At 38.4% G+C, this 23,126-nt stretch overlaps 1 protein-coding gene across 2 annotated transcripts in view; it reads left to right on the top strand.

The window, feature by feature from the left end:
- stau2 (staufen double-stranded RNA binding protein 2) overlaps positions 1–22,377 on the top strand; it is a 63,431-nt gene extending 41,054 nt beyond the window's left edge. For both annotated transcript variants that reach the window (XM_077736143.1, XM_077736144.1), the window contains one exon: positions 20,157–22,377. In XM_077736143.1, coding sequence (XP_077592269.1) covers positions 20,157–20,219 — 63 coding nt within the window. In that variant the 3' untranslated portion in view covers positions 20,220–22,377. The remainder of the gene's footprint in view (positions 1–20,156) is intronic.
- The last annotated feature ends 749 nt before the right edge of the window (positions 22,378–23,126 follow it).

The raw sequence follows: 23,126 nt of genomic DNA, 5'->3' as shown, positions 1-23,126 counted from the left end.
GCGAAGATCCTGGAGTTCATATTACATTCAAATTGGTTAAACAATAGAAAATATGTTAGTTGTTTGACTGCACATTGATCTGTCTGCCTACCCAATTAAAGGATTCCACATGCTCTCTGTGCCACATGTTGCCGTTGGCATGCACTCTTCGGCTTCACACATAAACAACACTTGGCACATGTGTCTTCACTGTGAGAAACTGTAAACCTATTGTAAAACCTGCAATTGGATGTCGTTATCTCTCTACCATAGAAGTGATACCGCCTCTTGTTGTATACTATATATGAAAAAAAATGCATATAATTATATCCCCTACAACCCCCACCCTCTGAGCACACACATGCACACTAATCAATGTTTAGCCTTCCTTAATTAGTTATTAAACCAACCCTTCCCTTTCAATCCTTATTTTCTTTATTCTACTAGGCAACAATGAGTTTGTTGTTGAAACACTTCATCACACTTACCCCAACAATGCTCTTTTAGCTACTTTCTCTAGTTTATTCTGTTTTCAGTCCTTGTGAGCAAAATGCTTTCACTGCAATTGTTGTTTTCAAACGTTGATTCCATTACCTAGAAAGTTAAATGCGATCAAAACTATTTGACCTGAAAAATTGACCCCTTTGTTAAATTATGAAAAATGTGTGGACAACCAAGCTACTTGGAATGCAGACTATATTTTTTACCAACCACAATTATAACCAATTACCTCCAGGCCCCTTACATATAAAACCAATTAAAATGACTTCACCCCAAAATATCTTAAGATGCTGCAACAAAGTCCCACAATACAAAAGAAATTTAAGATGTGGAATAATATTTTGACATATATGATGAATATGAAAAGATTTAACAAGCAATGTCTATAGCTTTAGAACTTTAGCATACTGCTGTGATAGTTATGCTCAACGAATTGAAAAAAACATGTTTGTGTACTTTCTACTTGTAAAACAGGCCCACATGGATATTAAGCATAGTTATGGACATAAACTCATGATTTCTGTAAAGATTTTTTTTTATTTGAGGAGACAAACAACTTTTGGACAATACTTTTGTCCATTATTGTGGAAACTGTGGCCATTTTTCTTTATTAATGGCAGAAATGTCATTTCAGTAATGCACAGCTAAGGCCAAAGACAGCAATATGCTTGAATGCCACAATTTTTTAGCTTTTTTGAAAACATTCCTGTAGGGGTAGAATTTGTTTGGGTGTTTTTAGGGGAGTTGCGAAAACTGAGTTGTTGTGACCTTGTATGCCATCCACTTAATACCATCTGCCAAACACATGTGAGTCTGTAAGTAGTAATCTTCACTGGCGGAGACTCGCATGGAAGCACACTGTGAAAAAGTATGATGTTTTGTATTCACACAACCTATACATTTAAATTACTACTGTTCTACCTCTAATCTTTAACTCACATGCTTTTGCTTAACATTATCTTATTTACATTTGTTAATTTATTGAGTTGTTGGGGTTTTTTTGGAGGGGGGGGGGGGTCATTGCACCCTACATGGTTTATTCTCTCCTGTGGTATGCAGCTAATTTAGAGAAATCTGAGGGCTAATCAGCCAGTATAATCGTCATGCTATTTAATCCTATCTGATTTTGTGTTGTATTTATTTCAAAATTGTTGGTATTTTGTAGATCAACACAGGTAAGAGGCAGTGATGACCAGTGACATATTTACGTATATCAATTCAATTTTTTTTTTTTTCTGGCAAGGCCAATTTCTGTGTTGTTCTCCGGAGCTGAAATAAGTCTGTGGCAGTCAGTCTGTGGCGGCAGTAGGACACCAGGGGGGCTGAGGCCCACTGTGCTCTATGTGAGGTGTCGCTGATGCAACATGAGTGGCCTGCAATCGAAAATGACAGGGGTGCCTGTTGTCTCCCCCAAGACTCTCTCTCCCTCTATGTATCTGTGTGTATGGGTCTCTCATTGCGTGCAGTAATGTCCTCAGCTGAGCCACCGCCATCCCCGGGGTCCTGTCTCCCAATTTGTCAGCTGTGGCTGATCAAATTTTATGCACCATGAGCTAATTTAGCTGATTACATTTGACACGTTAAACATAGACTATCTAGCTGTCATGCTTTCATGTAATGGGGTCTGCTTTTGGGCAGTATTTTCTTGGTTTGACCATTTTGTCCCCTGCCATGTTCCATATCGAAAGTTCATTTAGAGTGTCCAGACAACCTACCATACATGCTTTTGGAATGTGGGAGGAAACCGGAGTACCCGGAGAAAACCCACACAGAACCAGAGAGATCATGCAAACACCACACTGGAGTTATTTAAAAAAAAAATCCCAACTCGTGTTTATGATTTAGATCGGGGAAATCAAAGTTCACAATTGCACATCTTACACAGTAGAAATAATAGGCACAATTCTATGTATTGAACAAACACATTGTGAGCTCTTCCTTAATGTAGGCATTGTTAGCAGATGTTGTACAATAAACTCAACTTCATTTCTGAAAAAAATAGCTGTATCCGTTAACAAAGTGCTATGTTGCTCTCAACTGTCAGACCTTATTGCAAAAAAGATACCACTTCCACCATCTTGATCAACCTAACACGCATGTGTTAAAAACACTAACTGCAAAGCAACACTCTTCTATTGTTGTGTCTGTCTTAATCCTGCGAAACCTCAGGAGAGAAACAAGCACACACAACATAAAAAATGTTAGAATTCTTTTGAATTACTTGTCAGTTTCTTATTCCCTAGTACACTGGCCTAATGACTAGTCTTATAGCACGTGCCTATTGAAGGTCTGCCGTGGCTGCCTACCGTGTGTTGTCATAATGAATGATCACGACGTCTGTCCGTGCTTTTTATTTTTGCAAAACATTCAGTTTGTTGGAGTGTAAGCATTTGCGCAGAGCTTTTGACCTTTATGTCGTAGGAAAGTAGACCAACTATAACATAATACATCATCTTGCTCTACTCTTGTTCTCTTGAAAATATTAAGACCTTAAGGGAAAAGACAAGACTAGAATTGTCCACTAAAATGGCAAGTTCCCCTTAATATTGGTGTTAATTATTTGACATACTGAGACGTGTCAAATGACGATGCAAAGTTGTATAGAAATGTGTGATGTGTGATGTGTGATGGTGGTAGCAACTAGATAATCGAAGGGACTGATGTCTTGGTGTGATGACTGCGGTGATGGTCTTTTCAGCTAAAGCTGTGTTCTCGGGTCTCCTGTGGAGCACAGGCGAACAGCAGGTGAGCTTGTGTTTGATGTTTTCCCTTCCGACTACAGCGCAGACGCTACCCCAGGCTGAGCTCTTCTCAGGGGGTCTCGCTGAAGTGTTACCCAACCAGGCAGGCAGCTGTTGGACAGCCTCTCCTCCCTGCTTATATATCTTTTCCGTCTACCCTTTACATACCCAAACGTGGCACCTGGATGGATCCTAAATCATTCATTGGATGTGGTGAAAGACATGTCACTGTCTGTGTTGGCAGTTTCTAGAATTTTGGATTGCTCAACTTGGGATCAAGATCTAATAGGCTTATTTATGGAGTAGCAATTTGTCAGGGTAAACTCTTGTCAACTGCATTATTTGGTCACCTTGTTAGTGCAAGTGGTAGAAAAAAAATCTTCTGAAAGGTGCTTGTTGTCTTCTTTAGAGGTATGCATATAAGTTGGCTCATCAAGGAAAGGCTTGGCAATGAGAGGAGCCAGATCAGGTGGCTCGGGATTTGATTCTGGGCAGCCATATCTTGTTGAATGGAGTAGATAGAGATGCACTTGTTGAATCAAATAATCTGGATCGGTATCAAGCTTCTGCACCACTTGCTGATGAGTTGATCATTTGATTCAGGTGTGGTAGAGGAGGAAGATATGGAAAACAGACTGTATATGGGCTCTCAGGGACCAGAGTTGCCCACTCCTGCACTAGTTGATTCTTTAAGGCAAATCACCTAACTCTGGCCAAACCTACTATCAGACCTGTGGTCTGTTAACTCTTAAGATTTATTAACGTTTCAGCAAACCTGTTTCTTGTTATTTTTAAATTTCCTGCCGTAATGCATGGTCGAGTTCAAATGAAATGATTACGTTCCTAGATTGTAGGAGGTGGCAGCTCCCATCCTTCATTGTAATTAGCCTGCATCACAAGCCCTGAGTGAGAGCTACACCTCCCATGTACTCCCCCAAAGAAGCTAGTTACCTCTTCTGCTTTTTAAGCATTGTCTCACCTAGGACCTCTGCTGTCAGACCCTCCGATGTAACTCAAGCATGCACTGAATCATCCATCACTCACATGTGTCTGCACACATGCCCTCCTCAGGAAACACCCTTCAAACTAGAAGATTAGGGAGTGGATAGGGGCAGTGAAAGAATGATGGAGGAGGAGGGAGATGGGTTACCGATCCAGAAAGAGGAGCTAAAAGGGAGAGGGGGACTTTAAAAAAAAACTGGAGGGAAATTGATTAAGTGGGGATACAAAAGATTGATTGAGACAGCAGATGATAAAACGGAAGATACAAGTGAGTCCTTTTTCCCAGTGGAAGAAAAGAATAAACATGAACTTGCCCATTAAGAGACTTGTTGATAGCTCCCAGTGGCCCCTTGGCTACATTAGCATGTCTATTAAGCATTGACATCGTGGGGAATTGAATAAACAAGTGTTGAACCCTTGAGTTAAATTGAGGCAGTTATACTATTAAAATTGAAATGCTCTGCTGGATCTTAACGAATATTAAAGAGAAGATTTAGGATTGAGAAATATAATCTTACCAGCAGCATAGCTCACTTGGTCCTTGTTATCGTGTTATGCTTACCATTATCAGTTGTTTAGATTTTAATAAAACATATGTATAACTTATGATATCTGGAATTTGTTAACATAACCATCGACTTTAACAATTGTCTGGCAGCACAGCATTCAACTTCTTAGCATGGTGCCTTATAGTTCTCACAAGGCTCTGGTCTGGCTTTTCAGTTTGGGTTTGGCATGTTCTCCCACTTCTGTGTGGATTTTCTGGTTTATTTTCACTTAATTGCTCTCTAAATTGTCCATGAGTGTGAATTGTTGTTTGTCTAAGGCTATTTTTGTTTGTCTAAGGCTACTTGCACAACGGACAGATAAGTTCTAAAATGTGTAATTATTTCACCAATTCTTTGTGTTGTCTATACTAACATATCATTCAAGTATTCCCTCATGAGTTTTTTTTTTTTTTTACTCAGGAAACTTAGCAATCTACTACTAGAAACTGGTGTATTTGGTCCAGTGTAGATACCTTCGAAAATGGTGTCAACATACAATGTTAGACATGTTCATGCTCGGGTAACTAAAATGACAACATAACATCAGCACGGCGGTTGAGTGTTTAGTGTGTCGGCCTTACAGTGGGCAAACCTGGGTTCGATCCCAGGCCGGTCCTTCTTTGTGGAATTTGTGTGTTCTCTATGGTCTTCTGTGGGTTTTCTCCAAGTACTCTGGTTTCCTCCACATTCCAAAACACACCATGGTCGGCTGGTTGAGGAATCTAAATTGGTTGGCCACCATTTCAGGGTGTTTCCCATCTCATGTTAGCTATGATAGGCTCTAACACTCCCCACGACCCATGTTGGGATAATCGGTTGAAAAACGAATTAAGGGTTTATTGTGAGGACAGATCTGATAGTTTTTTTGTAATTGTCAGGATACAAATTAATTGTTCCATCTGCTTGTTGTGTTTGTTGCAGCTACATCCTTGTGATGGCTTTAAAGTAACCAAAGTGTTAAATTCATTATCACCTCTGAGGCAAGATGTTTGGGCAGCAGCCGTGCAACCATCACCATGTTTTACTCAGTGTGTGACTTCCCACACACACAAATTTAGCATAGATAAGGCTGAACTCGTCACACCTCCCGTTAATCATCACCCAGATGAGAGGCTGAAGTCAGCTAGGCATTCAAGTGCCAATTTAGCTATTGCTCTTTGTATCATCTTCGCCTCATTAGCCTAATGTTATTTGACACTGAGTGATAGTGAGACTTGTGTAAAAAAAAAATCCCGAGGTAGGGCCCAGCTTTCTAATCTTTCCTGCTCTGCAATGTGTGATGTATGTCACCTGTGGAGAGAACACCTTTTCTATCACCCATACATTAAGCTTTTCTCAGCAAATGTTAACCTTTCTCCTTTGATTCAGCATTATGTAAACTGAATGACGATTCTTATGAGCCAAATACATGGTGACATTCAAACAATTGTTGTGGATTGGCACTGCGTTTTGACGCTGATGGTGAAGCCAGGGAGCAAAGACGCAAACTTTCAATTGTGAGCTCCAAGTGAAATGAATTCATTGCAAGCCTTGTTGCACAGTCGCATAAACATAAAATGCTGCAAACTTTCCTTCCTGCTGTAATGACATTTACCACACAAAGTTGACGGCAAAGCTTTACTGGCCCTTTTGTTTCTATATACGATTGTGTGGTATATTAATAAACTACTTTGATTTTCTTAATTTCCCTAAGCTGTCCTTTAACACATTTACATAAAAACACTTAAAGTCCGACTATCACCTCACGAGTGCTTTACTGAATTTGATAGTTTATATTTTGTTGAGTCACTACACAGTCATTTTCTCATGAAAAAAATGCAAAAATTCCATTTCTATTTTGCTCTGAGAAGTATTAGAAATATATGTCGACAGTCTGCACTGACAACCTGAGCTGAAGAGGATGTTGTTAAGGGAGTGTCTGTATTAGCTGTTTTGTTACCAAACTGCACTGCCTTAATCATCACCCTTATTCGCCCCTTTTAAAGGAAAAGAATGGATTAGGCAACCAATGTAGGTGTCATTTTTTTTCTCCCCCCAATTTACAACGTAACATTTGTTTTATTTTCAACAATTTAGCTTCCCTAAAGTTTCCTCCCTTTTTCTTATTGAATAATGTGATGTGTGAATATTTCATTTCAACTTGCCACCTGCACTTCTTAAAAGATTTGTATCATCATGACGTTGTGCTACAAACTGACATACGTATGTAATTGAAAGACAGCAGCTGTGATAACAGCATACATGTCATGGGATCCCTCTGAAATGAACAAGCGAATATCTGCATCTCATGGAACATTGTAAAAGAGGTGTGTCTGATGCAAAGCCTCTATCAAAAGGGGATTTTATAGACAAACTTGGGGAGTAGGTAGGATTTTATGAACTGTATAAGTACCTAAGTTCCTTCAAAGAACATGAACAAAAACTGGATCACAAATCAGTCCTGACATCGACTGCCTACAATGTCATGGATTTCTTCGAGTTAAAGTTCTAAATTTAAACACATTTATTTTTCATTGTTCACAACTTCAAAGATGTCATCACAACGTTTCATATTTTCATCAAACATTGACAGTAATTGGAGCTCTACAAGTCTCCACAATAGACAAGAATGCAAAGAGGCATGTAAAACTGGTAGAACAACAGTCACGCAGTGGCCACTGTTGGTGGTTGTCATTATTCCTGGCCAAGGACATTGTTTTCCCTGCAGTCTGCCTGCCATTCACCATAGGAAATTATCCAACATGTGACTATCAGGCTGTCTTTTTTTCATGGACAAATTTGGATTCTAGTGAGGTCACTGGCCTGTTAGTGTCTTTTTTGTGGTTTTGCTGAGAATTTGAAGGACATCACTCAAATTTTACTACCTTGTAAGTTGCCTCCCAGCCAGAAAGGTGTAAATCTTATTCTTTCCACTCAATCAATGTTAAAGGACGCTATCTGGAGTCATGAATCAGGCCCAAAGTGACTCTCGCTGTTCAGCCGCATGTAGCAGCGCTAAGAGTGGGGCAGTCCAGTCATTAAACTCCCGCGCTGGGATCGGCGCTTTGTGGCAGCATACTGAGTTATGGAGATGAGCGTAACGACTGGGGAATGTTTTTCTGTCTGTCTGAGACACCCCTCTACCTCCAACCCCTGCCTGGCTCCCCCGCTGGCGCCGCCTTCCTCTCATCTGGATGTTAACGCATTCTCAGGCCTCAAACAGCAGACATTTTGAAACACTCAAAAACAACAGCCACATCGGGGGTTAACACTAGTTACGACGGAGGTGTCACACACTCCTGGAGTTTGTGTAAACGTTGTATGGGTGCATGTCTGCCCGCCTGCCTCACAATAGTATCTACATCGTCTGGCGAATCTTTCAATATGTGGAAATGGTACATTTTGGGAGACATGTTGTCAGTGTTTTATTATTATTTGAATTTTTAATTTCTTTGTTCAAGACTGAGAGTTCGGTCACGTGCAATTGTGTCACAAGCAAACAATGTGCTCATTGCGATATGCAATATGGAAGGCTTTTTTTCCATTCAGAAAAACACAACACATCAGATGAGGGAGGCAATGGTGGCATCTTTAAAACGCGATGAAAACCAGTAACATCATGTTAGGTTCAAATTCAGTTTTTTTGCCATTTTTCCATATTTGTGCTTTGCATGTAGTGGTTTTATAATGCCTATGACAGGAGTGATTGTTTGGAGTTATTTACTTTGCAAATTATGCTTCTACGCTGAACATACATTATTTGCATTAGGCAGGCTGTAATGGTGAAAATGTTTATTTATTATTTAATTTGTATTTATACACAAAAGGCCATTGAGAACAAATCATTTGCAAAACTGAACTTGCTGCATACAGTGAGTAAAAGAAATTCAGCAGTCCCCACCAAGGTTATTTAATCTCTATTTATACACAAAAGGCCATTGAGAACAAATCATTTGCAAAACTTGAATCTGCTGCATACAGTGAGTTAAAAAAAAACCGCATTCCCCGCCAAAGGGGTAGCTCTACTGCTTTCGTTATTAAATTGTAAATGTATATTTACTAAAATTGCCCAAACACACTCGGTTTTATAACAGATTAAAGACACATGCGCACATTTTCAATATATCCTTTTCATGTACCACAACACTGACATTACAATATATTTTAGCAAGACTTGGCCATTAGACAATGAATTAGTTTGAAGTTCTGGACAAAATATTCAGGGCTCTATCCAAAGTCATATTCCGGGACATCAGACTTTTGTAAGGTGCTTTCAAAGTCAATTCCGCAATTTTTTATTTTAATTTTTTGTTTTTTTGTGGTGCTGGTAAGAAGGATTTTAATGCCAAACCACTATTGAAGAATGTATCCATGTGTATGTAATATCATCTGGCTTTGTTTTTCAGTGCACATTCAAGGGGAAGCGATAGAAAGTCATTATCTTGACACTCCCTTCACCTTTATACCGCAATCTTCGTAAAATGTGCACTTCATAAAATGGCACTTAATCTGAAATAGGTCCATGTAGGGACGTACATTCACAATCACTATTGTCATCACTGCTGAAATTATGTGATGTATGTTGAAAGCTTTAAAGGGTGAAAACTATTGTGGTAAAGTTTCTTTAAAGAAACACATGCACACAAAACAAACAAAACAAAAGCATTTTTCTTCCAGTTTCTCCTTTTCCTTTGGGACATTTTCTTCCAAACAGTCCTGGATTTATATCTCTTTGAATCTTTTTTTTTTTTTTCATCATCTCATTCAAACTCTCACACACGCAGGCACACAAAACACACATTTCTCCCTTGTGCCCACCGAGTAAATGTGGAACCGTGTGAGCCTTTAGGAGGACTTTGAAATGAGACGTGGCTAGAACATCAGAGGATTCTGACATTCTCAATGAAGCTGGCTTGATTTATAAGAGAGACTGGACCAGGGGGGTTGTTTCTAGAAGCACACAAGGCTATGAGGTCTTCCATTAGTACCCTGACCTCTGTTTCATGCGACCAACCACGGCATGAGAGGAGAAGAATGGAGGAATGGATGGTGGACTTAGGGGGGAGTCTTTCCCTTTTTTTTTGACCGTAGAAAGTCTGCTATTTACATTTTCGAGTCAGGCAGCAGAAATGAGAAACCCAAACTCGATCATTTGTCAGCAGCCTGGGGTGCCCTGATCCTTCTCTCAGGCCTGCCCCTTCTCTTTCTCTCTTTTACGGTCCTCCTTACAGTTTTACCATCTGCAATCCAATTAGTTGGCTCTTAATCACGTGTTAAAGTGCAGCACCTTCCTGGTGTTTACTGTCTGTTTGCAATGCTGTAAAAAGGTGTGAGGTGTCTCATAAAAACATACCCACAAAGGATTAAATACTCCCTACCACTAAGAGGCTTAGTAACAGTAAAAATGAGTGCTTCTGCAGACCATGTAAGGCGTTAATATTCTTGTTTTTTTAGAGTTGGAAGGATTGATAAGGCTGGCAGTATATTTGATTGTACACGTTAAAATTGACATGGGTAAACAAAATAAAAATGAAAGTAATCTACTTAATCTTTTAATTTTTCATTCATTCTGTACGAAAAGAACTAATTCATTAAAAAACTCCTTTACAGTATACCACTTTAATTTTTAGTGCATTATTAGTTTCACATATTCAGGGTATTGATATTTATATTCGGTACCACGGCATCACAACTAGCAATGTTTTTGTTCATTTAAGTACACTTCTTTTGCTAAAATGCAGTCAGCATAATTTGTGTACTTTAGATATACTCCACTGCAAACCACAATAATAAACCATTTGTTAAATGAATTCCTCTAACAATTTCACGTCATGCCTCAGATGTCATTAAGTATTTTCGGGAAATATGCAATAACTATTGACAGTGTGTCAGTGAGCTTGTTCATTACGTCAGTCTCTTCTTGTTTTTAGACGTAACCTATAATATTGCTTTGCTCCTGCTGAGATTTCTCCTTGTTTATTGCTCTTTCCCGAGCCCCCCAATTTCTCTAAACCAGCATGGATACAGAGCTGCCTTAACATTCAAAGAGGGGAGATATGATTTTAGAATGCCGTACATTCCTCATCTCATCTCAATTTATTTTAGTCCATTTAACACAGCCCTTGATTATACTTGTGAGAAGGCTTAGAAGGAATAGCTGTATCTCGAAATGCATTCTTTCAGTTTGAAGCATAATGGAATGTATTGTTTTTTGTAAACACGGTTGATATATAATCTGTGTCTATAGTGCACAGTGCCAGTTGCTATGGAAACATACAAGGGTTTTCATAACATTTCAGGCGCTCCCTTTAAGCACAGTGGGTCTCGACCGACCTCTGTCACACATAAGCAGGGCTACCAACCATTTCCCTGAGTTTCATTACAAAATAAAACACGTTGAGCACACAGATTAAGGAGAAACAGTCTCGTGTCTGGTGACAATCTGTAGGAAATAATAAAAGACCACAACAGGTTTTATTGACCTGTCCCTTGTGTGTATGAAGCGATTCAACGTCAACATAGAAAGGAGGGCGCTACAGGAAAAGACGAGAGGAAGAAAGCGTAAAACGCTGACTGACCATTCGTCCTATCTTGTTACCGGATGTCCTTGTCTAGCAGACATCCACTTTCACTGATGTTCCTGACATGGGAAATACAACATTTCTGATGGGGAGTTTAGGGATTATTGCATGCAGATGGCAGTAAAACACTTAACTCTTCTCACCTTACCCTTTATCTTAACCTTCCATAGACGACATTCCCAAGTTGCTCTTTACCCACACCTGTAAATTTCCCCATTAAATCCTCTCGACCATTTTAAAAAAATACTCTCTCTGGATTTCATGCAAATAGAATGTTGTTTGTTTAAAACATGTGAATACCTGCAACAAACAGATGTTTGACAGTCTGACAATTTCGCTTCTGGATCTCAACTCTTGGTTCAGGCTATTGTCATTTTCAGCCAATTATAACAATAATGAGGTCACATGTATTTTTTTTAAATGTCCAGTTCTTGCTGATTAATACATTTAGCTAAAAAAAAAAACTTACATTCTGACTAAGTAGCTGAAGATTTATGGACACAGTAGTCATGATGTTGTAAATATGTATATTTTCGTGCTGAAGTATATATACTATTCTGCACTTTTGAGTTCCAGTCTTTGAAAGAACAAACCTGAACACTTCTTTTACAAATGATGGGATTTACCCTTTTAAAGTAGATCAAATATTTCTGTCCAAAACTTTCTCTCGAAGACCAGTTTAAATAGTTTCTATTTTCAGCCTCCAAAAGCTGTTGTCATGTAGACAGACAACAACATCCATGACTGTGTATAACAAAGGATGAGCAGGAGTGTCAAGGCAAGAACATCTTGACAATAGAGATATAGGACGCCCTTTGGGACCGATCAGTATCACTCTGATGAAAAAAAAGAATGTGTCTGAACACCAGCCGTTCTTCCCACAGCTTTCTGTTTTTCCCCAAGGGCAATTTTAGTCTTAATAGGCCGGGATTTTACGTAGAAGCGTCTCCCTTTGGCATGCCTAGCACATTGATCTCTGCAGGTGGATGTGATGTGATGTAACACAAATTTTGAGTCGCCAAGGAAACTTAATAAAAATAGAGCTCAGTCATAAAGCCAAATCCACTATCCCATGATAGTTCAAATGTCCTCTGATTGTGTGTTACATCACTCTTTCCCAAATTTTACTGAGCTAATGCACCAATATTATGTCAAATATATAAATAATAATAAACCCGTCTCGTATAATGAATTAACTTGGCGTTTGAATTGAAAACACCTAATAGACTCACCATAACTAAGTCTGAATGAAAACAGGTGGGTAGACCCTGTAATTGTCTTTTGTCGTAATTTGGAAGAGGATTTATTTGTTTTGCTTGTTATTTCAACAGAACAAACATATTTTGGACAAAGCTGTTTGTGATTTGTGGAGTAAAAAAAAAAATCTGGTGTGTAAAGGCACTCAGGTGGAGAGCTAGCTCGCTTGTGTTTGTGAGACAGTTTTGTTTAGGACACATTGTTTAATGTCACATTTCCAGCAAAATTATTTTGCAAATTCATTCATAAACATTTCTCAAGCTTTATATAGACAATGAATATGGATGGAGGCTGCCCCGCCTGGCTCAATGTTAGTGTTCTCTGTTCTGCTAAACATGTGACATGTCGAAAGGGATCTCTAATAAAGTTAATTCCAAATAAACCTATAAATAAATTGCTGCTGTGTGGAGGAATCTTTTCCCACAGAAACTCGTTATAAAATAAACATTTTATTTAAAAAATATTTTCATTAATATGTAACCAGAAAATGATATGGTCTAACTTACACTACATTTAAACAAGTATAATATTTGAGCTATGTGTAACTTACTGTTTGTTAATCAGTGTTAACATCAAAATTAAGTAAGCTTTTCACAATGTATATTTAAAAATTGAGAAGAACTCTGAGTTGTTAAGATTACATTTTTTTACACATAAAATGCTATTAAATCAAGCTGATCCCTTGAGACAAAATTGTCTGTTTTTAATTAGTTTTTTTTCTTACCACCAAGACATACCATTGCTACTCTCTTATCATGAAGGCTGTTATGCGATGTATCTGCGTATCATCTCAGATGCTCGTCTGACAAGGCTGAAGTGCGGTATGCGTTTCTGCCCTCGTACTTTGCCCATATGTTCTGAATTACGCCCTAGGAGGTGCCATGCTCTGCAGCGCAATGATGGGAGGGGATAAAGCAGGCCTCTCCGGGCCAAATGACGCATGACACGGCACTTCGCCCCAGGCCCTTATTTATGGCTTCCCATGTCAGTGAAGACTTGCTCCCCTGGGGAGCCTCAAGGACCCACCGGCCGAGCTCGGCTAGCATGCGAGAAGGCCAGAGGCCTGCACGGAAATATGCATGCCATCCCCTTTGGGATTTCTCATCACCGTAATGTGGCAGCATCCACACATAACTGCAATGTGTGCTGGAATCAAATACATTTCCTCATTGAGAAGTTTGTTCAGCTGTACGAAAGCCTCGGGTAATCCTCGAAGATAAAACGAAAAGAAAAAGTGAGGCGGCACATGAGAAGGGCTTCAGAGGAATTAACGTCATGTCAGGCAGTGGCACACACTGCCTCTTTTATCAATGCCTCTTGTGGCAGAGGATGTGAAATCTGGAGAGGGAGTGAGGAAGTGATTTTGGTGAGAAGCTCTGAATACATTTTCTCTGTAGTTACTCAAGAGTCCATGTACATATCGCACCAAATTAACAAATGGATGCATACTCTGGCAGCACTTATGCACACACAGGTGTTCTCCATGAGCTGTCATGGACATTTTCTGTGATCTTGATCCAGATACTAAATGTGGGCTGGGGCAAAGAAAAGGAATTTGTAGGAAATGAAAGCCAAGGAAAGAGAAGAAGCTCGGCATTTATGACAAAGGAAAAGGTACTTGAAGATATGTTAAAGAAATAATGAGCATTATAGTGTTTTGTGATGGCTTTGCTTTGGAAATAGTTGATGACAGGGAACCCTCCTCCCAGGTATCCATTTCGGGTTTATGTGGCCTTTTGGAAACAGCACAATATAGTCGTCTTTAGAATGATCTGGAAAAAAAACGCATTTGACAACTTTCCAGCTTCTGTCTTCTCTCTTTAAAGCACCCTGTTTGAAATCCACTCGGGTCATTGTTTAGTCTAGCGGACATCCCTTGGATCTTCCTCATCTGAAACGTTCTTAGATGCTTTTCATGTTAAACGGCCCTCCCACTTTGCCGCAAGCCTCTGAAACAACAACTGTACCATTATTCAGAAGGTTAGTTGTTATTAGAGATGTATATACAAATGGAGTGGCAAAAGATTAGTTTTTTATGCTAATTAATCACTGCTGTCTAATATTAACAAAATAAATACTCTTCCATCAATAAATTACACTACACTGCTCAGGTCTACATCCTTTATTTAACATATTCATGCTTACATAAGCTGTAACCATTTGAATGCATCTGGATATGTATGTCAGATATTCAACTAGTAACCTTTCGTGGTCATTAATACTCATTAAGTAGCTCTTATTTACAAAAAAGTTGGTCTGGAGAGTCTGTATGCAAATGTATGCTGTAAATAGGATACATCACTGATGTATATTATCGCCCTCCTTTTGGAGATTCTGACCACAACTTGATAACTTCTTGAGACCACCAACAAAACACTGGTGGAACAGCAGGTGTTCAACATAAGGACTTTGACAGTTTGATTGTAAGACTCGGGAAGGGTGGGGAGCTTCCTTCGTTGAAGTTTGACTTGTTTACCCGGATGTCAATCATCTCCAAAAAAAATCTCACAATAAGAAACCAAGGTCTGTTGTAGCTTAAAATATTATATATATTTTCCATCCCAACCAAATATTGAATTAGTTGGACTCTTTAAGAACTGAACATTTTCTTTATTCTCTCCTATTCAATTCTCTTTATTCTCAACAATCTTTGCAAACTATGTTTCACTACCGGACCTAGCTTCTTTTCCCTGTTTTTCCCCCCCTATCTCTTTAGCCAGCCTAACTTTGCCTGTCTTCCATGGTTCACTCGAACCCAGCAGTCCTGCAGTGAGAACTGACACAGGAGTCCGATTTGTCTGGGTCAATGTGATCTAACAATCCATTAGATCCATCAGGCCGATGCATCGGACTCCTGGGAGACTAGGCTTTTGTTTGGCTAAGCCGTTGATGGAATCAAAGCCTCTGTTGGGGAAGCCATTAACAGAGCAGCAGGCCCAGAAAAATGAGCCGCTCTTGTCACTCCACCTCAGGAACCCGGCCGGCTATGTTTGCAGCCCCGTCCTCACATGCCAATGGCCCATTTGACCGCCGGTTGTCTAAGCCTTTGAACTAGGAGAAGCTAAATAGATGGATGAGTGAGCCAATGTGTGAGGTGGTGGGCACAGGGTGAGTGCCGGTTTGTTATCTAAGTTGGGGTGTGGAAGGAGACTAGGTGAAGAGGGACTAATGAGACTTACTTCAGTACTTAAGGGGTTTTGAGCTGGTGGGCAAGTTGACAAATCAAGGACATCCAATTTAGCAGGCCAGTATTCTTGTTTCACAATCTTGTGTTAATGTTAAAGGCTACAGAAAAGGGGCAAAATATGGATGTTGATTCAAATGATTTGAATCAGTGCAGTCATTTTTTATAGTTCGCCAATTGATATAACAGTTGAACCGAAACTTTTTGTCCGACTAAAACTGCTTTGATTTCAAAGCACACAGGGACAAGAGAGGTGTTTTGTTTGTTCAGCAAATATAATTAAGTTTAATGCAAAAATTGTCATCTACATGACAAGTGAACTAGAGCTTATCTCAAGTGTCTTTGGACAACGAGATGTCTTGAAAATTATGGAAAGACAAACTTTTAACATTTCTGTCTCCAAATGACTCCAGGGAGCATTAAGACCTAGTTAAAATTTGCATAAGATTGCAGAAAATGTGCAGTTGACACATCTAGAGTCACTAAATTAACAGAAATTTCAGTCAACCAAACTCAAATTTGGTTGATGAGCAAACATCTTTTTTATTTGTATTTTGAGGTAAAAAAAAATTCTGTAATCTAAATCATTGCTTATTAGAGGTGAATAGGGTTTCTTCTCCCAGTGTTTTTATTTATCTATTCTAGTTAATTGTACCTTTTGTGTTTCCAGTCATTTTTATATTGTAAAAGTGATGGACAAGTTTGGGCTACAGAGATAACGCAGACTTTGGAGTTTATTTTAAAACCTGTTGCATTAAGTCCAATGGGTGCTTTTGATGATGCCCATTTTATCTCATTAGAACAATCATGTGGTCCTTCCCACAGATTTCCTCAGTTTTTTTGTACTATGGGCCGTAGACTGACTGCCCTGGCCCTTATGCCTGCCTGTCGTATATCAGCAGCTCTGCAACCGTCAAGCCTCTGATTTATGGTTGTTTATCTCCTTACACCCACCACCCACCCTCAAAACAGATGGGCTTCTACTATTTACATAAGGAGAAAAGGCTCCAAAACCTGATGAATAAATACAAGTTAGCTAGTTAAATTTATTACAGTTTATTACTCCCCTAATAGTTAATTTTGGTACATTTCTTGTTGTAATAGTTATTGAATGTCACTGTCATCCATAGGCACACGGTACTATTGATGACCTTCATGGTCATTTTTAAATTGGATGCCCTAAGAGTAAAAATTGTTACATTATTCATTTGATTAAAAACTAACATTTTCCATACTAAATTTCCTTGATTTTATTTTTATTAAAATAAAAAATATAAGTCCCCAAAATGCAATTTTTCAAATCTGTCTTAACATGTTATTACAAATCTTGCGAGTCTGACATATTTTGTTATGTCAGTTTGATGGATAAAAGCCAGATTTCGACCTTTGCTCTGTTCAGTTATAAATTATGTTTCCCTTTTTAGCTTTCTCATAATATGAAAACACTTTTTTTTTTTACTCAAGCTTTATGATATATTTGGTGTTATACTCCCACTACCATTGAATTCCATGGAGATTTACTGGCACACATGTATTATGTGAAATTTAGATATATTATTAATCTTAAAATAAAGAAGTAGAGTTCTGTTAATATAAAGATTTTTTTTTTTTTTTTTTTAAGTTGGGACCATGCACTAGTTTATTAGATAATAGTAAATAGATTCCATTGCATGCCGTGTAGGTAGGTGGTCTGTATTATTGAGGTTTAATGAGCCTTATTTAACGTGATTCACTGAAAACAGAGTTGAGAGGCCGTTGAAATTCATGCAGTTAATGTTAATACAGCTTCTATTCAGTTGATGTATGTAGTATGGAAGTACAAGGAGGACAGGTGTTAAATTTGCTCCACCATGCCCAATTTGTGGTGTCAACTCGATAAGGAGATTCCCTAATTTAGCCCACACTTGGAGTGGAAACTGAGAAAATGGGAGCTCATCTGGTCCTCTTCATTTGAATAGTGAAAGGATGTGTGTCATGACAGACCATGGACAACATCAAGACGGGCTGTTTATCTTGGCACTTAAAGAGCCTGTTTCTAGAAGTGGCCCTCAGTTGGTTTTAATTTGTGATTCAACTGAGTGGCTGGACCATTAGGAGCAATGTCAATTAGTCCACACAGGAATCAATGGCAAAAATTAGTTTGTCTTCGAGGGGAAACAAATGCCAATCTTGAAAGTTCTCTTTCCATTTGCCTTTAAAATAATAATAATAAAATAACGCATCTATTCTTAACCCAACAAAATTATGATGTAAGCATTTTCTCGTCAAATTATTTATAATTCCAAAACACTGACAGATAATGGTTCTAAATTATATAGTACAGCATTTTTGATCCAATTTATTTTCACACCTCACCTGATGCACCTTTTTGCCTTGCAATAACCCTATATTTAGTTTGCTGAATAGCATTTAAAGTCAGTTTGTGGTGACACTGTAAATAAAAATGTCATTTTAATACCTTACTTTTACCTTAAAAAATATTTTAAGCTACATTAAGTGTTAGACGAGTCAGGCTTATTCATTAACATGCACTTTCAAAAACACTACAAAAAAAGAGTTTACTTTACGATAATTTATGCTTGCATTTAAAGTTTAAAAATGATATTGTCCTTGAAAAATAACAACGTAGTTTGTTCACACCAAAATATTACGTTGTAAATCATGAATCAATCCGTCGACACGTGGCAAAGGTGTTAGAGATTAACTCAGTGGTGTCATGGCAGATTCTGACAAGAACCTGATAAAGAAGTCAACTATCTGCTGCATAGTGTGAAATCATGGAAACGTAGATAAGATTGCTGCCTGCACATAACTGGACATCAATCAAATTATTAACTTTTTCAGTTCAGTAGGGTTAATATCTTTTAAATCTACAACTGTTTTTTTTTTCAATTCAAATGTTCTTTATTCATTCACAGCACTTAAACATAGATATTAACGAACACGATTCAATATAAAAACATGTTTCCCGTCTAGTATCATCTGTCACAAAGTGCATCCAGGATTATGATTTCAAGCTGGAAGTGTTCAAGACGCTCTAAACTTTGTTGATAGAAGGATTTTCTTTCCTTTTATCAACTTGAGAAATTTAACCCAGGTGTTGGCAATTTTTTTCTTCTTACCTCCAGTCCAAGGCTTGGCTCCTACTACATGATAGCTTTAAGAGAGTGATGTACTACTTACTGTATTTGGTGATATGTATGAGGACATACAGTAGGCTCGAGTTGCAATCCACTTTATTTGTTTACCTGCAACTGGGCATACATGGCTGCATAATTTTCTGTAGTAAAATATGACAGTGATGACATTAGGCTCTGATATAACATCACAAAAGTACTACTATGAAGACCCGAATAATAGTAGGCACTGGAATAATAGTAGGGAGTGGAAAATTCCAAATGAATTAATAATAGTAGGCACTGGAATAATAGTACTCCTACTACTACTACCAATATTCATTATTTTTGGAATTTTCCACTGCCTACTATTATTCCGGTGCCTACTATTATTAATTCATTTGGAATTTTTCACTCCCTACTATTATTCCAGTGCCTACTATTATTCAGGTCTTCATAGTAGCTACCTTTAGCACATTTTTTAACAAGCCTCGAGTAATGAAAAATGAAAAATATGTATGGTAAATGTTTATAACCTTTCATACTACCAGTAGCATTTTGGATTTTTTGTTGTTGTTGTTGTTGTGTTGAATTCAGCCACTATCTTTAACTTAAATACACTTAATATGTTGTAGTCATAAAATCAATTTAGTTATCAGACGCTAAATGGTCTTGGGACACGATTTGTAGATTTACCCGTTCTAATATCCCCTATTCCATTTTTTGTTGTTGTTGCTTTTTCTTGATTTTTTCCTTGGGACACCTGCAATTATTTTTCCCCTTAGTTACATATTTATCAGGTTTCAATCATACACATAATTTGTTATTTGCGGTCAGGCATGGTCGATCTGGGGTGGTGAGACTGTCTTTTTCTATACAGTGACAAAATCTATGATAATTCAAATTAAGTGGCATCATTTTATTTATTTTTTGAATTTCCTCGAGAATTCCATCTAATCTAACTCATTACAGCTGCTGCTGTTTATCTAGGTGTGACTGTCAAGAATACAGATGTCACTTGCTCATACTGACTTGGCAGCAACAACGTAAAGTGGAAATGTTAAGCCAATAACGCTAGACAAACAGGCAGAACAGAGGAGCCAAAGACAACAGTGAGTGAAGGGAAAGTGTCCTGCTGGCATTGTCTTTCCCAGAGTTAAGTGTTATTTGAAAAGCAGCTGAAGGGTGACACTCACTCTCCTCCCACTCAATGGCGCTCTTCCTCCCTGTGCATTCACTCGACCATCTGTTCTTCCCTCTCTTCTCAGGCTGCTCGAAGTGCCTTGCAACAGCTGTCGGAGGACGGACTGGACCCGGTGAACTTCTTCTAAACTTCTTCCAAAGAGCTTCCAAATCCACCGTTTTTCTCCATGTAACTCGGACCCAAAACCCTCCACAATGAGATTGTAAAGGAAAGAGGATGAGGAAATCCCTGTCCATTTCTGGGATATTTTCCTTTTAGGTGTGCCCTAGGAAAAAAAAATACAAGTTTTGGCAGGGGCTGGTTTCTTGCAGTTCCCTACCTAAGAGTAGAAGACAGAAACAAAGACAAAGAGAGGAAAGATAACTTCATTTGCGTCAGCATCATGTTAGAAAAATACAAAATATGGCTACAATTACAAGGGCAATTTATCATTGCTGACAGTCATTCTGACCTAGTTCACATTGATACAACACTAAGTGGACCCTCTTAGAATAAAAACAATTATGGGTGAAAATATTCCCATCCTGCAAATAGATATTAACATCAAAATTAACCCTGACATGTCAAAAGAAAGCAGCAACAAGGTTTTTGCATAGTTTTAAAACGCAGTTCAACTAGAAATACATTTTTGGGAAGATATGGAGTATTTTTGTACTTAAATGTACTCAACGACTAAAGCACTCAATAATGTAATGACTACATATCGGAATTTGTTTTAATTTTACATTTTAAGATAGCCACATGTATACTTTTTAACCATATTTGATCCGGTTGTTAGTCAATTTTGCTCAAGGATAAAGACTGAACTCGATTTACTTATTAAGGGCTGAATTTAAGGATCTGGCAACATCAAACCACGTTTCCAAAATGGTAAAAGTTCACAAAATGCATCAGACTAAATATTACAATAATGATCAGTATAATGTACACACACAAAAAAAAGAATGAATTCTTCATACTAATTGCCAGATATGACACAACTTCCTGATAGGACAAAGGTCAAGATCTTAATCACTGTCCTTCCACCTACCTGTTACTGCTGTTGAAATGATAGTTTTACATAATGTCCTGTTATAAGACAGACAACCACTCACAGCCCCTAACAATCACACTGCCACTGAATATAAATCGAACCCAGACTGCACCACCATTCAGGTCTGCATGGATTCAAAGGCTGTCATCCAAAAGCTGACATCCCCTCTTTTCTGTCGGGCACACTAACAGCCCCTAACAATCCCATGCCTGAACACAAAATGTAACTAATCAAACTTATCTTTTCCTTTTACAAGCTTTACCACACGATAGCCACTGTATCCTGCATAACCTGTCAACATGCAATAGGGTGGACGTGCACCAAGGAGCGAGCGACTTAAAGACGCTTTACCTGAGTCTATGTGAAGACAACACTATCTCTACACGTTAATAATGAGTTGATTCTTGGTTTGGGAGAGAGGAAAAAAAGACAATTTCAAGACAAATGCATGGTAAGAGAAGTCCAACACTGATAATTCTCACCAGATTCATCTTGTGTTGGTATGGTTAAAGCAAATATGTACATCTTGCCATTGAAACATTTTAGAGGAGCAAAACCAACTTGTAGCTTATTTGTTTTGGGGTATTATGTTTCCATTTCTTTTATTCTGTTATTTTCTTAATCTAACAATGCTTGAGTACTGTATTTAAAATTAACCAATGCCAGTGCTGTGAAAGTTCTAGTCGTTGTCTTCATATATAGTCACCTAGCTTACCTTGTATGCTGACTTTAAAACAAAAAAAAAAGAAAAAAGAGTACATCTATCGAAATGGATATGTATGACTTGCATATTTCAAAAATTAACAGAGATTTTTTTTATGTGGACAAAAAGTACAAACGAAGTGTAGGCGGTTGGAAGGAGACCACAGAGGTATGAATTTTGGACCTTAGCCCGCCTAAGGCAAGTATGTATGTCCCGTTCTAACTTTTTTTCCCGCTCTGGCGCGGTATCACAGCATCACATGCCTGGCAGTGACAGACAGGTTATTAGGTGTGCCAGTATAATCGTCAAGTGGTTAGGTGTACCTGCAGTGATTCTGTGCCAGTGGACCCTACTACCACTACAGTATTGTCAATCCCATCTGCGCCCATTGTGTGTCGTATTGACCCGTCGGAGCATTAACTGGGTGCTTTTTATTGCCAGCGTTTTTATGCGTTTGTCGAGGATGATGTGAGTTCTGTTTGTGTAAGAGGCAGATTCGTTATGTTGTTGAAATGCAGTAAAAACACCTCAGTTCATGTGGAAAAAAAAGCTGTCTCTTTGTCCTTTTTCCCCCTCCTACAGTTTGATTTTTAGGAATAAAGTCAACCAGTGTAGGGGAACAAGCTCTGCAGCGAATACCAACCGACTACAGATGATCAACAAACAAAAAGGTATTGTAATAGGATCTCAAAATGTCCATTAAAATACAAATATTTTAATTCATATTATGGTAAGTTACATATTTGTCATTTACCCCACTTGACTCTAGAAGCAAGCATAGTGATTGAAAAACTAATAACTTATTCTCTGAAAATATTATACTTTCGGTGACACTTTGTTTCTCATGTCATTGTTTTTTTGGCTCTGGGATGTCCAATCAATTGAAATAACACCCTCAGATCATATTGGGACTTTAAACTCATACTAAAACTATAGACAAATCCAAGAAATCCAATGTATCCCATTCTCCTTCCATTATTATGTATATATGCAGCTAACCACTTGTCTACTGTTCTGCTGTTGTAAAATGTAATGTTTTTTTTCTCCCCTTTCTTTCTTTTGCAACGATGTCTCATTTTTGTAGCACACATGCAGCATTGGTCCTCTCACCTGTCTTTACAAATGTGCCACTACCTCTGCCTCTCCCAATCAGGCAAATTAATAGTCGAGCGGACACTCTTAATTCTGCTGCATTGACTAATAGACTCAGCTGGCAGCTACATCTGCTCACCATTGAGAAGCGCCAAAGCTGTTCACACACATTAGTGGTACATCTCTATTCCAGAAGCTTGTGTTCA

This window comes from Stigmatopora nigra, chromosome 16 (assembly GCF_051989575.1).
Source record: "Stigmatopora nigra isolate UIUO_SnigA chromosome 16, RoL_Snig_1.1, whole genome shotgun sequence".
Lineage (NCBI taxonomy): Eukaryota > Metazoa > Chordata > Actinopteri > Syngnathiformes > Syngnathidae > Stigmatopora > Stigmatopora nigra.
This window is presented reverse-complemented; position numbering and strand designations above follow the sequence as displayed.